This window comes from Epinephelus fuscoguttatus, linkage group LG7 (assembly GCF_011397635.1).
Source record: "Epinephelus fuscoguttatus linkage group LG7, E.fuscoguttatus.final_Chr_v1".
Lineage (NCBI taxonomy): Eukaryota > Metazoa > Chordata > Actinopteri > Perciformes > Serranidae > Epinephelus > Epinephelus fuscoguttatus.
Window position 1 is genome coordinate 28,509,366 of NC_064758.1, and position 15,792 is coordinate 28,525,157.

The 15,792-nt window shown below is 42.8% G+C and overlaps 1 protein-coding gene across 2 annotated transcripts in view; it reads left to right on the forward strand.

Annotated features, from left to right (window-relative positions):
- nkain4 (sodium/potassium transporting ATPase interacting 4) overlaps nt 1-15,792 on the forward strand; it is a 60,882-nt gene that overhangs the window by 24,072 nt on the left and 21,018 nt on the right. For both annotated transcript variants that reach the window (XM_049580083.1, XM_049580082.1), the window contains exons 3-4: nt 325-405; nt 8,851-9,051. In XM_049580083.1, coding sequence (XP_049436040.1) covers nt 325-405; nt 8,851-9,051 — 282 coding nt within the window. The remainder of the gene's footprint in view (nt 1-324; nt 406-8,850; nt 9,052-15,792) is intronic.

The following is a 15,792-nucleotide window of genomic DNA, read 5'->3' on the forward strand; positions in this document are numbered from 1 at the left end:
GCTTGTTGAAAAATTAGATTTTCGTTAATACAGAGAAAGTAGAGTACTGGAAATAGGTATCATTGTCATTGGTATCTGTTAAATGTGAATGGTGCCGAGTACAATTTCTGTGCATAGTGTTTCGATGTGTAGAGCATGTTGTGTGTACTGACGCATGTGTATGTGAGAATGTGTGTGTATGGGAGGACACTGTCCACTGACTTGACTTTGTTTGGGATCTCATTAACTCAACCTGTCATTTTATTCAGTGGCTGTCACGTCCTGCTCTGTTCAGTTCATCTCGTTTCCATGGAGCTAATCTGTCTGTGTCTTTGCCCTCTCCAGTATACAGTATGGGCCGCTCTGTGGGTGGCCTGGAACGTCTTCATCATCTGTTTCTACCTGGACGTAGGAGGCCTGTCCAAGGTGAGACTTTCTAATTTTTTAAGTCTGCTGTTTTCTCCGAATCTTTCATTGTGCATCTGTCAGCTAAAGGCGGGTGGCTTTGTGTGTTCTGTGATGAATGTTCTTTTCTTTGTGAGGTCACGGTTGCAGGCTGGTGGGATAGTGAAGCCTGATTTATATTCCTGTGTTCAAGAGTTACACCACCTACACTGTAGGTGTCTTTTAGACATGTTGAGAACTTCGTCATAGCTGATGGATACTTAGGCCATGGCTGCGTAAAGTGCTTCTTTCTGTTAAAAACCTTAAGACTTATCCATGCAGAATTAAACAAGCTGCCATTACTGGAGTGGATTACTTCTACATTCATTCATCAAGTGTGATCAGTAAAAAGTCGGAAGACAGATGCTGCTATGATAAACTGAAAGTGTCTGCTCCGTAAAGCAGCAGAAGTAGAGTCACAGCACATAGCTTTGCCAGATGCAAGCCAGGACTTTATGCACAAGGCGGCATTCACTGACCTGCACTACAGGGGTGACTATGACCTGACTGTAGAGGAGACCAAGAGGATGATAGAGGAATAAGCAGTCATCCTCATGCAGAGAGTGCAACCTCAGCACTTGAGAGAAGAGGAGATAAAGAGGAGGAGGGAGCTGCTGAGTCTGAGCCTCAACCCACAAAAAAAAAGGTTTAGTACGTTTATTTAAAAGAAAAGCAGCCACACCAAATGTTGTCCCGGTTTGTTCAAAGTAGGAGGAATGTCTTAAGATTCAAAGTTAAAGATCAGAGTAAGCACTCTACAAATATATCGATAAACACCTTTTCATGCAAAAATTTTCAGTGTAATCGGTTACACTGGTGTTAATTAACTTTATTAACTGGTGGGAACATGTCCTAACCGCTGATAGTGATCGCCCCAAACATCTCTGCTTCCACTGTCAGTGAAAATGTGTTCAGTTTGGCTTCACCACTACAGTAATGGCAGCAGTGCTAAAGAGCACAACACATAAATCACCTAGCAGATTAGACTGTAACAGTACAGTTTTACCACTCTCATAAATCATTGAACATCATAAAAGTAATAAGTCCATATCCATAGCAACAATACTTACTGTAGTTGCTACTTGCCAACAGCTGAGCTAATTCTTACAGGTAAAACAGTTTACCAGGGGTTAAACTGACTACAAGCAAACAGGTAAGGGCAGTGTCTATACCCTCGGGGAGAACCACACAACAAAGCGCTCTTGTCTTTACCAAGAAAAAGCCTCAAGTCTGAGGGGTTTTTTTTTCTCCTGAAAATGATTCAGCTGTAATTCTGACCTTGTGCCAATGTGTTTTATTACACCAAGTTTGGCTGTTCCAATAAGAATTGTTGTTACTAAATATAAAATATTAATTAAAATGCTTCCTTTAGCTTAATCGGCGTATATATTTTAAGCTACAGTTAGATATGTTGCACTGCCACCAGGTGCTTTTGCCTGTGTCAAGCCTGAACGTCTTGGTGTGATTAACAAATGCAGCCCAAGTAAATGTGATTACTTGTGGTATATAATGAACGCATGACACAGCCATCTAGTATGAATCCTTCACCTAACTATAAATCACTCCCTACGCTTTAGCAATCTGCGCCATACACACCCACGGCTGCTCAACGGAGATGTATAATTTGGCCTTGAAGAATGTCTGTGTTACTTTAAATTGTTTGTGTGGTGTTTCTGCTGACAGCGGGACAGTCACCTCCCCATGGTGAGTTTCAAGTGGAAGCTCACAGTTTAATAGGTAAATAATCTGGAAAAATCTCTCCTCCCAAAGCCAGCACACACATAGACTCTTTTAAATCTCTGGGGCACCCCTGTGGTTCCTGAGTGCAGATTAGATGCGAATTTATTCAGACAAAGAGAAGTGTTGGGTGGTCACCTCTCAACCTGTAAATGCATCCACCCTCCCTCCTCCTGACATCTTGTCTTCTCCTTTTTTCACCACTCGCCTCACTGCTCCTTTGATCTTTTTTAATTTATTCTGCATATTTTCCAAGTTCCATATCTTGCCTTTTTTCATTTCAGTGTGTTCCTCTCTCTCCTCTCCACTCCACCTCCCTCCTGTCCTCTCCAAGCTATTGATGGGTATCTTGCCCAATTGCCTGCCTGACCATTGAGAATAATGAATTCATGTAGGCAACGTTCATCTCGCACCAGTTCAGTCAGCCAAAATGAATTTCAGAAACACCTTCCCAAGCTCTGGCGACTTTGTCATTGTGTGATAGACCATGGCTCCATCGAGTGTGTCTGTCTCTCACCGCACATGTCTATGTGTGTCTGCTGCGTGTGTTTGTTGTGTGTTCTCCTGCATGGTTCCTGCTAGAATAATGAGGCTTGTAGGGGCCAGCTGCTTGGGGCTGAGGCTAGGCATTAACCCGACAGATGGAGCCAGCCTGGGCTTCCAGCTCTGCATATGGTGTCCAGGAGGAGAGCTGGCTAATGGAGCGCGCACACACACGCACACCCACACACACTATCACCCCATGCACACTTACACGACCAAACTTGGCACGCAGCTCTCTGAGAGGTCCCCAACATATTTTATTATAAAATCGAGTCAGCTAATTCTGTTCAGCTAGCCTTGACCGATGTTGACGGGACTGTTTTGGAGGGTGTGTTTATATATGTGTGTGAGTGGTGTGTGTATTCGTGACAAGGCCCTCAAGAGTGAGGGGGCAGGTTGTCAGAGTCATATGCCACATGCTCTGTCACCTCCTATTGATCCCTTATCCCCTCCCCCATGGTGCGGGACAGACTGACAGACAGACCCCTGCTACTCTACACACACCTCTGTTTTAAACCCACCGCGGTCATTCGCCACTTGTCCTTTTATTCATTCTCTCTCACACTCTGCACACAGTGACCTCAGACACAGAGACTTTGAACATGTCCACACTAAGCTGTCTGAATTTGAAAAAGCTTCTTTCACACTCCTTCACTGAGCTTTTCAAAATGTTTTCCAGTAAATAAAAATGCCAATTTTTTAAACTCTGATTCTAACAAACCACTAATAAAATCATTTCCTCTTATCTTATAGCAGCAAATATCTATAAACTAAACATGTAGTCAATTAACTAAAAAGCAAACTTGTTATCTGTCTGGCAGGAATGGATTTTTATATGTTCAGCTTTTGAGCCAAGCTTGCCAGACTGTCAATTCATTACTTTGGTCCAAACAACTATTAGACGGACCTACAGATGGCTGTAGACTATGTATCAGTATAACTTCTGTTATCCATGATTGATTAAAGCCCAAACTAAATTGATCTGATCAGATATGAAAGGATTCACAATCAGTTTGTCTTGATTAAATACTTTAAAACCCCAGTGCTGCTCCTGAGTGATGAAATATCTGTCTATTGTGGATTCATTGCATATGCCTGCACTGCCTTTATCTCTGTGATTGATCACATAGATTGCCTATAGAGTGGCTTACACGATACAGTTATCGATAATATGTATTGATGTTTATTTTGTCAGACAATTTTGTGAGAAGGGATCTGAAAAAACGAGCCAGAATCAGATAAAATCAAATCTCAGTTTTATGCCTGATTGTTGTCCGATACCAGAAACAGAAAATTATGTGTATGAGAGCAACTAATTTGTGTTTTTAGCTACATACACTCTTAACAAAAATGGTACTCACCAATACCCAAAAGTGGTTCTTTGGCTTATAGGGGAACCTGTTTTGGTGCTGTGTGAAAGCCATCTTGTGAAAGTGCTTAACAGTGATCTTGGGGTCTGAATGATGCCAGATAATACCATGGACATGTCAATATGCTTCTAAATGACACTTTAAAATATGAATGATTGTTAATCATTTTTTATAAATGCTTACTGAGAAACATAATATGTTACCTTTTCAAACCTGGAATACTAAACCCTGTTTCCACCAAACACTTTCAGTATGGTACCTTTGGAACCAAAAGTAACCCTTCAGACATGGTACCTAGACCCTAGTGTTTCCACCACAAACAGTTCTCTTAAATGTGGGCAAGGTTGTTGTCACTCACTGCTCCGTCCAGCACTCATGGTATTTCCTCATCACTGGTGACACAGAGGGAAGTCAGCACCTACTCTATCGTCTATAAGACAGACTGCAGTGAGAGTCTCTCTCCATGGGATATTTAAAAATAGCAGCTTTGTGCATTTAGTCCTTCTCAGGCAAGCTCAGGGGTTTAGTGTTGCCACAGCACTTTTCTCTGACTACAGCTGCTGAGAATGGCAGCAAAACATCCTTTCATTTTATAGTTACAGTCTACTAATAAAACTCTCCATGGTATGAACAGTGATTACATGAGCCTCAAAACCAGCCACAACTCAGCTCTGAGCAGAGTGACTGCTGTTGACTAATGAACGCACTGCTGCTCCACCTTTAAGTAGGTGGAATGGAATGTTTCCATTGGTACCATCCACAACTTTTCACAGTGGAAACGGGAGAAAAGTGTATCGAACTGAAATGTACCGTACAGTGCTGCTCGGTGGAAACAAGGCTTTTGTTTTGTTGTTGACACAGACTGTTTTCTCATACAGACTCTGGACAGTGTCGGGAGAATTGCGTCCAGGCATTGTACAAAGTTTCCCTCCCCTACATGTAGCACACAATAGGAGATTGTGTGTGTCACACTAATTCGTTTGGTTAGGGCGATGAGTGGTCCCTGGATAGAGTATGCAGAAGGCAGGACATGACGTAAAAAGGACACTGCAGAAATTTTAGTGTTTTGTTTACATAGCTGGTTTGTAATTTGGTCAGGAACAACAGAGTCTCTTGCCATTTTTTGAATTTTCTAATGATTGCAGCGTCAGCCTGACAGAAGTTCTCAAGCCTTGTCTCTCTCATCTCTCTGGTTAGGCAGTTTTGTCGCCATCTTTATGTAAATGGCCCCAATGACCTGCTCTGTTCACACATGGGCTCAATGGGACATTATACTGGCTTTGTACTAGGGAGCTGGCAGGGTAGAGTCTGTTTAATGTCCAGTCCAACTGATTTGGACATTTGCTGTCTCACATACAGCTCCTCTGGGTAATGTCTAGATGAATTCAGGGTTGCAGTGCATGTGTTAAAGAGGCTTTAGAGAGGAAGAGAAAAAAGAAATGTAGCTGCTTGGCATTTTTAGAAAACAACCTAAAAACGATAACATGAATACAGGATGTTTTCATATATACATTTTCAGATTCATCTACCTGAGTGTGGATGTAGTCCCCACCTTTCCTCTCTCTCTCTCTCTCTCTCTCTCTCAATTCTCACACAGTGACTGCAGACTTCATTTTAGATGTGCACGTCACCCTACCTCCTGAATCAATATGCAGCCACAGTGCATGCACACCTTTATGAAATCTAAGTAAATATGAGACTCTCATCAGAAGAGTCTACAACACCCAGTTAGCCACTCGGGTTCGCCCGCAAATGTGATCACACTAACATGAACTCTCTTCCCTGTATTTCAGAAACAATAAATCATGAAAAATAAGATTCTAATCATTTGATGTTTAGCTTTATAGAAAGCCTCGTGTCTCCAGTGATTCCAGTAATAGGATTGTCTCCAAATATCTATCGACTTTTGTTAAAGAAAATAGTTTGAGCAGTATCAGTAGACTAACCTTGAATCTATGATATGGAGGCATTGATTTGTGCTTTGGGGTGCATGGGAGCATAACAATAACGCTCCTGACAGTAAGTTGCCAAAAGCCTCAATATCGAATTCTCGCGTACTACAGTCATGAGTGAGGCTACAGCTTGGATAGAGATGGTTTCCCTAGCTCGCAGGCTCAATCAATGGCATCTGTCAAGTCATTAGTCTTCAGAATCCTACCTATTGACCTCCAGCCGCCCTTGTTTTTGCGACTGTGTGAGAGAACGACAGAATGACGGAGAAGGAAAATAGAGACAGAGGGTGATGATGAGTAATCAACGTGAGGAAAGAGAGGGATAATACAGTAGCATCATTTTAATATTGTTCATGACTCCTGTTGCAGTCGTTTCCACTGACTGCACAGATCTGTTGTTGACAGAAAGTTGATACCAGTGATACACGTGTCATCAATGTGTACATGTAAGTGTGAGTGGGGGTTGATAGGAATCAGAGATGTTTCCTGACAGCGCTTGCTTGGCTGTTAATAATGCATGTCTTGTCACTGAGGGGCAGATGCAGGGTTAGATTGCTGTATTGGGGTATTGATTGGTGTGAGCGTCTGTACGTCTGTACACGTGGGCTCATGTGGCTGTGTGCAAATTGAACATCGCCAGGGTGTACAAGAGCTACGTGTATAAAATCCTGGATCTAAAAGTTGTGGCACTGATGTGGTACAGCTTAAGGAGTTGTGAAACTTTGCTCTGGAACGCAAAGTCTGTCTGCTTAGTCTGACTAAAGTTCATGTACTTGTAACCAGTGACTCATGGGCTTTAAAAATGTCAAGTACTGTCAGTCTTCGGTTTCACATATTAAAAGGCTGGTTCACACAAATTCTGAAAAAAATATTAGATTCGCACACCTTCAGTGGTTGCCCTGGTTCTCTGTCTCTGACTTCTGCCTCCATCCCAATACAGTGCAGGTAAAGAGAGCTTTCCCCAGTTGTGCTCACAGCACCGAAAAACAAAACTCCATTTGTAAGTATTCAACTGCAACATCTCCTTCCTGAAACAATGTCCCTGTTACAGTGGATAAGCCACAAACACATTGTCAACAGTTTTCAGAGGGATTATTTATTCACTGGGAAGTAGTTCCAAAGAAAACTGTTGACTGTGACATCTGTGGATTATCCTCACAAGCAGACACATTGTTCCTGGAAAGACACAGTGCTGGTTTGAATTTAATGTAATTTTTGAAAGATTTAAGCTACACAAACAGGATTCCCTTCACCTTGGTTGTATGGGGTTGACAGCAGAAGTCGTCCAGACGATTATCTGGAAGAGTGGTCAAATAAAATCCAGCTTGTGGTGAGTATGAAAATGTGTTTTATCCATGCTAGCAGCATGTCATGGACTGGTGGCAATATTCGTAGGTCCACTACTTTGATGCAACTGAGAAATATCTCAACAACTATTGGATGGATTACCAGGAAATTTGGTATGGACATTTACAGGCTCAACTGATGAATTATGACAACTTTTCCACCAACAGGTCAAAATATCAGTTTGTCCAACGCTTGGTTTATGACCAAATACCTGCAAGGTTAATGACACTCCTACCAGCATGAGCTATACTTTAAGTTTAGTACTACTTGGCACAATGTTAGCATGCTAACATGCTAAAGTCAGATGGTGAACATGATAAACATCATGCCTGCTTGGCATTAGCATGTTAACATTGTCACTGTTAGCATGTTAAAATGCTGACGTTAGTGCAGCCTTGAGTTGCTAGCATGGCTGTAGACTCTTAGGGCCCTATTTAAATTATCTTTAGCGCATGGTCTAAAGTGCATGGGACAAGTGCATTTTGGCGTGTCCACTTTTGCTTGTTAAACAGCACATAATCTAGGCACAAGGCGCCAAAGGGTCGTATTCATTTCCTTTAATTAATCATGGGTGTGTTTTGGGTCTATCATGAATTCAAACAGAGTGTCATCTACAGTTCCCTTTAAAAGCCAGGTGTGCCTGCACTTTTTACGCTGTGGATGTGTGAGCGGTTTTCTGCTGAGGAAACGGATCTGCTCATGCGCAAAGTAAAAGCCCGTGGGTAGACATGGGAGCAGCAGGAATCCACCAAGGCTCCCTCAGGTGGAGCAGGCGTGGGAGGAGGCAGCGTTAAGCGTGTCCTCGGCTTCCTGTGTCACCACAATGGCCACACAGTGCTGAAAGTAATTAAATTATGTCAGGAAACAGGGAAAACAAAAGCTCGCTGCTCACCAAAAACATCAAGCAGTGTGTGTAAAAACAAAATGTACGCATCTGGTGAACCCACCTATGTAGGCACGTCTTACTTTCTGAATAATGCGCCTTTTAAATAGCAGGAAAATACTGTGCCAGGTTTTTGGTGGTCAATGGCGCAATCGCTTTCTGCTGCCTCAAAATAGCAATGGCTCAACAATGGGCCTGAGCACACCTCACCCGAAGACCTACACGCCCATGGGCGCACAGATGCCCACAAGTGCATTTGCTGCTTACACAATGTGGGCCCTGGCCGTGAAAATGACAGCTGCGTCAGTCTGAAGCAAGCAATGACAGTTGCGCTACTCTGTGTACCGCTTTGCGCCAGTGGTAAGATAGGGTGCTTGGTTGTAATTGGATGAACCAATCCTTGCAGCAAAAGAGAACAGCTATGAAAAACATCCAGCATTTGTCACAAGTATCCAGAGATGAGCTCCCTGCCTCTTGTCCAACATCACCTGTGATCCATCCTTGTGTTTCCTCATAAAGAATGAATGAATGTACATCATGACTAATGAAAAGAGTCCAAGCAAAGAAGTTATATTTTTTATTTCTCTTCTTTCAGGACAGTGACCTGCTGACATTTAACATCTCTGCCCATCACTCTTGGTGGAGTGAACACGGGCCCGGCTGCGTGAGGAGAGAGATGCCGCAGGCTCCAGGGGTCCGCACCACAGAGAGCCACTCCTACATCACTGTCATGGGCTGCCTCATGGACTACCAGTACATTGAGGTCGTGCATAGCGGCACGCAGATTCTCGTCGCTGTAAGTACAAGTTGGCAGTGTGACTCTCGCAGTGACGTGTTCACATGTAGATCCATACATGTGTGGACATTTCACACAGGAACTCATCACATTAACATACTGAACACCAGCAGCCGTGGGATTCATGTATGTAAGAGGTGAACGTGATAGAAAGGAAGGTGATGTTTTTGTTTTCCCCTTAAGCACTTTTCTCAATATACTTCCATAGCGGTCTGTTATTTTGTCTCCTGCAGCCTCCCTTCCTCTGCCCCGGTCACTGAATGAAAAATTGATCTGTTGTTTTGTCTGGCTGAGGCTAAGACCTGCCAGCTGCTAACAGGTTACTCAAACACTGGAAGGACTGCTATTGTCCTCTTTATACAGCGCTGTATGAATACACCACAAACTCACATCCTGCCAGCACACACATTTGCACACACTCATGTATGACTGACTAAACCTCATATTGGACGGGGGCCAGGGTGTTCTTAGTTGCCAGCACAGCAGGTACTTGGGTTCAGACATGCATATTACACACATTTACTCACAGCAGCATTCACTAACACGCACTTTGACTCCACTGCAATGTACATAAACACATCCACACCTGTTATTCACACTCATTGTTGCTTTTATACATGTGGAGTGGATTTAATGGTGGCAGCAGGTGACCGAGACAAAGAGATGGCTAACACGCAGCAGCCTCATCAGCCTGGATTTCAGTGGATTTCAGAGTCATTCTTACCAACTAATCTTGATCATCTTAATTTACACCTGGGAAAACAGTGAAGGCAGTTAACTGTATGGTAGATTAGAAAACTAGCAGAGGGACCCAGTGTTGAGAAGCACTGGATTGCACCATTCATCCCATCACCTCTATGGAGAAAGGTAATAAAACGGCTGACCTCACTTTATAGCTCCAACTCTCTCACTGAACCTCATTAGCCCCTGCACTATAGGCAGTGAATTGGTTTATTCCTCGCCTCACATGGACTTTTACTCCTCCATGGGAGATGGCAACACTTTTTACGCCTGCGTTTTGGCATGGTATTGTCCAACCAAGCATGCATCACCATCTCCGTGGGAACAGCTCCCGAGAGGAGCAGGGAAATTGGTACTGAAATCCCAGTGTCACAAATGGCATCATTTTCCTCGTGCTCTCACTTTCTCTCAGGCTAAAAGCAGAGCACTGCTTAGGTGCTTAGGAAAATGGACTCCTTTGAGATGTCCACCCTTGTTTTGGTTTGTCTTTTTTCCTCTCTGGTGGGCCAGACAGAAAGAGACAGTTGAAGGAGTGACTGAAACGAGTAGGAAGAAAGTGGGGTGTCCCTTTGTCTTTGTTAGAGGGGTTTCAAGGTCGCCGTGAGAGGCCATTAAATATTTAGTTTGGGCTCTAAGGAGTATGTTTCATTAGGATGACAAATGTGGATCCATTGGCCGGTAATGGAGGCATCACTGTCATCTCTCTGCACAGATTCATCATGAGCTATAAGAAAGCTGTTCAGACCTGAAGCTTTGGTAAAGTCACCCCTGTGTTGTCGCTCATTGCCGCTACAGGCTATGTTTAGTCAGAAAGTAACTTAGAGGTTTAAAGGATGAGCTTGAAGTGGAGGCAACCTTTTCAAACTGGGGTAATGTATTATTCATCGATTCATCACTAAGGGGAATATTTTGCTTCATCCCTGCCCTTATATTCTTTGTTGCCTTCACTGAAACCCAACTCACCCACCCATCCTGCGGTATGTATTGTTATTGAATGGCTTTGGTTTTCTTTTCCTGTCATAATAATGACTGATTTCCCTGTCAGTGAAGTCAGCAGAAAATCCACACACACCTCTTTCTATCCTCCCATCTTCTTTTGCTCCTGTGCACCACCTTCGCTGTTAAATAAAACAGTGGAGTCTGAGAAAACATCTCCGGTGAGATGGAAGGTAGTTAGGAAGAAAGGTGTGTGAGAGAGGAAGAAGAAAAATTGTGCAGAATGTGATGTTCAGTTTACATCTGTAGACATAACTCTTACACACCAAAGGGAGTAGTGAGAGATGTCAAGGGGTTGTCAGAGCTGCTGAGCTACTCATAAAATGCATACACACATGCACGTACACACACACACACACACACACACACACACACACACACACACACACACACACACACACACAGATATATCATTTAGTATAGGTTATTGCTGCCACAGGCAATGCTTTCTTCTTTTGCCTCTTTATTCCCTGGAAACCTGTGTTGGGAGGATGGTGTTGAAGTTGATAATGGGAGGAACGGCAACCTGTGTCATTCTCTAATTCCATTGCTCATTTCCTCTTTTTTCCATCTATTTTTCTGTCTGTTTTCCTGTCTGCTTTTCCTGCCCAGATCTCACCCTGTTTGACCTTCATGTCAATCAAACTCTCACCAACTTAAATGACAAAAATGACAATGCATTTTTCTCTCTTTGTCCCTGCATTTCTCACTCACTGTCACTTTTACTTCTTCTCTCATTTCTTTGGAGTTTAGATGGCTCGGTCATGTCAGTCTGATGTCTGTGTTAAAGTGCAACTGGTTTAAAGGAAAACTTCACTGCCCCAATGACTATTTTTATATTAGTTACTCACCCTGTGTTACACTGAATTGGCAAAGAAATTTTATTTTTCTTGCATGTTTCCGATCAACAAAGAATCCAAGAATGGAAAAAATTGTTGATGAATTGAAGTCATAGGCGAAGGCATTTAATAACATTCAAACTAGGGCTGCCCCCTAATGGTTGACCAAATGTTAGTTGACCAGAAAATAATAAGTCGGCAAGATTTTATTGGTCGCTTGCATGCAGAAAAATCAAAACAAAACAAAAAAACTGTGAAACTCTCTCACCTTGTCAAAATAAATCAAAAGCTACATGACTGAACCATGTGGGACTTTAATTTGAAAGGACAGACACAGGAAGAGGCCACGCTCAGCAGTCAGAAAGGAGCCATGTTTATTTACAGGGCTGGTACCTGTGCTTATTACACAGGTTAGTTAATAACATGTCGGGCAGGAAATCCAAAGTGTAGGATCATTTTGAGAAGGTGAAGGACGAACCCAAGGTGATATGTAAACTCATCTTCATTGGTCGACTACAAACCTCATTGGAGGTTGGTCGAGTAGCTACATGCCCATTAGCCACTGAGCACAATCATTACTGCTTTGCCGACAGTGTCATTAACATGCGGCTCGCTCAGTGTGTGACGTGCACTTGTAGATAAAATATAGGCCTATATTAATGAAGGTTCATTAGTACGGTTTTGTATTTCTCTGTAATGTAGCACAATGTTAGCAGTGTTACTGATACTATTCTTTCTCACACCTTGAACTCAAACCATTGTGTTGCCCCGTCCAAATTATATAATTTAATAATTGAATTAATATCGTAAACAACTAGTCAACTAATAGCCCTGAATGATGACTATTGGTCGACTAGGAAAATTCTTAGTCAGGGGCAGCCCTAATTTTAAATTTATCAGAGCATAGGTTTACAAACTCACACTATTCATGCAGTAAAATACAGTATAATGAGTCTTAGTTATCCAGTCGTTAGCTAAGTACTTCCCAAACAAACATGATCCGAACTGAAAGTGAAATTTTATTACTTAAAGCCAGACTCCATTGACAAAAACAATAATTTTACCTCGCTGAACATGGGAGCTGCTGGTCTACCACTGCCTCAGTTAGTTAGTTAGTTTATGTTGCTTTGTGACTTTGTCGAATCAAAACTAAATCTTTAAAACACCAAACTCACACAACATACAAACAAACTAACTGATCAAGGCAGCAGTAGACCAGCAGCTCCCGTATTCAGTGATGTAAAATTATTGTTTCTGTGAATGGATTCTGGCTTTGAAGAGAGCACAGATACATTTAATTTCCATTCCCCAGCTTAAAGGGCTGTCTGTTTCAGATGTATTGAGCACACGACTTGGATTATACTGCACAAGCTGTGTGAGAGTTTAAGGTAACACAGGGTGACTAACTGATGAACAAATGGTCATGTGGTGGGTGAAGTATTCCTGTAACGCCATGGTAGTGTGGGGGACAAAGAAGGGCCCCACATTGATTATAGGGGTCCCCTCAGCAGGCCCAGCGTGGGCAGACCCCTGTGATTACCGTTCGGGGCTGTGCTTGCCATTAGGGTTGGGTGTGTTTTGTGGTTGTTCAGGTTCACTCAGTTCAGAGGCATGAATACAGCATGGCCCCCCCGCCCACCCCCTCCCCACTCATCCAAAAGGTCAGGGTGCTCGCTTTGATAAGACCATTAGTCCATGTTCTGTTTTCAAACTCTCATGCTGAACAGCCATCACCACTGTTCGGGAATATGTGCGTTTTTGTATTGTTGTCTATGTGGCATGTGGAGCCAACTGGAGGGATCTTTGATGTGCTTCTATTTGAAGTGCGGTAATTTGTCCAGAATCAGTGACTGGCCATGCATTGTCTAGTATAATAATAGCATTAAGCGACTCTGCAATATGTCAGCGCTGACATTGCATTGTAACTGCTCTGTAAGTTTTACAGCATCTGCTTCAAAGGATTATAAAGATCCCGGGATTAAAAGGCTGATGATGCAGTAGTGAGCAGTTATTAGGTCTGCTGGCTGCTGCCAAAAACAGGGAGGAGAAGAGAAAGACCCGAAGACCAGAGGAGAGAATTAGTCTCCAGCGGGCCACTGAATATTGTGTCAGGCTACTCGCAGTACATCATAAAAACATGACTGCCCGCCATTATACTTCAAAGGCTGTCTCTGCCAAGAGCTTTAATTGTTAATCTGTTTTGCGGGGAAATGGATTTTCCTCAGATTAATTTTACTCTAATATTTGGTCTCTTTAAACTTCTGAGGGGAGGCAAGAAGAAGAGGGAACAGGGGCAAACTTGAAAGTGGAGAACAAGCAGCATTAAAGAAGTAAACCTTCTACAGCGACATGTTTGCTTCTCTTCCTGCTTGTTGAGTGTGTACTGGTTGTTTTATTTACCTGCCTGTTTCGCCCTCTGTCCATTTGTTTTTTTGGTCCAGAGAGCCTCATTTTTCTCCCCCTCACTAAGTCAGACCTCATCTAAAATCTTCTGTGCGGGGCAAGGCTTTGTTTCTGCATGGGCAGCCTCTTGTGTCTACGTGTCATGTTTTTTGACATCAGCATGCTGTTATTTGCAGTTATTCGATGTGGAAGATGCAAATCAGCACCACAGACACTTAAAAACCCCATGCGGTCCTGTAAGCTGTATAGATCTGCGTGTGTGAGGAGGGGGCTGGTAGAAAAGAACAGGTGGATGTGGTCTCTGCAGTCCCTATCTCATCATGTTTTGTCATTAAACATGCAGTTGCCCACATGCAAAAACACACATCTAATTTTCTGCAGAGACGCCTGCGCCTTATTGTCAGGCAGAAAGTCCTGTGTAATTAACCTGCAAGACATCTGCAACCACCCCTCTCCCCCTCTCTCTTTCTGCCCCTCGTCTCTCCCATGTGGTCTATTTTACCTGCAAATTCCTTTCATTATAGTACACCAGGTGAATTTTCTCCTGACACTGAGATGCAATCAATAGTGTGTTAATTAGCTTGTAGATCGACTCAGATATCTGTCACTGCACACACATGTGGCCAGCCCAGTCTGCTGTAGAAAGGAGGCACCTTTAAATTCACCTGATCTCCGACAACAGACAGATAAAGTGCTGCAACCAACAGTTTTTGTCATCATTGATTAATCTGATTTTTTTTTTTTTTTTAAATCATTACTTAGGTGCCTGTAAAATTTCTGGAACTGCTTTAAAAAATGCCCATCAAAATTTCCCAGGGCCTAAGGTGGCATCTTTAAATTGTTTTGTTCAACCAAGCGGCAAAATCCAAAAGAGATTCAGTTTAGTGTGTTATAAAAGATAGAGATAGAGATACAGCAGGTTCAGTAAGTGTTTGGTATTCTTGGCCACGCCTGCTACATGGCTCGAGGGATGGCAGTGTCAGTCTGTCTGTCGGTTGGCTGGCTCGCCACTTTGATCCAGATGGAAATATTTTTAAAGCTTTATAATGGATTGCCATTAAATTATGTACAAACATTGATGGTCCCCTGAGGATTAATTTCTTACACATACTTATCCCCTGACTTTTCCTCCAGCGCCACCAGCAGGTAAAAAAACCCCTCAAATATATTAACTGGCACAATTTTTTTACAGACAGTCATGATTCCCAGACGATTTTGACCTTTGGTAATCCTCTGAGTTTTCCTCTAGCGCGGACATGAGGTTTATATTTGTGGTTTCAAGTAAAATGTCTTGATTTTTGGATGAATTGGCCAACATTTTCCTCGCACATTCATTTCCCTCGAGAAGAGGTGCCCTTTTCATTTAGCACCATCATCAGGCGAAATTGTAGTTTGTTCACCATGCTAAACAATGATGGTAAACGTTATACTGCTTAACATCAGTATGTTAATACGCAGGTGTTTGCGTTGAGGTCAAAGTGCCACTGTACCCAAGTACAGCCTCACAGAGCTGCTGGCATTATGGATGAGATTTGTCACATAGGCATGGCAGAGCAGGGGTTTTACCTGCTACACAGACTCTGTCTTTGTAGTGTGTGGTTGCTGCCAGCTTCACTGTTTGGGTTTGTGTTTTGCCAGGTGATAATGCAGTTGCACTTGGAAACTGAGACTGTGTCATCAACTACTACACATGCACTGATTTGATTGATTTATTTGAATGTGAAATTTAAAAACACCCACAGGGTTGCTCTGCCGCTTCACA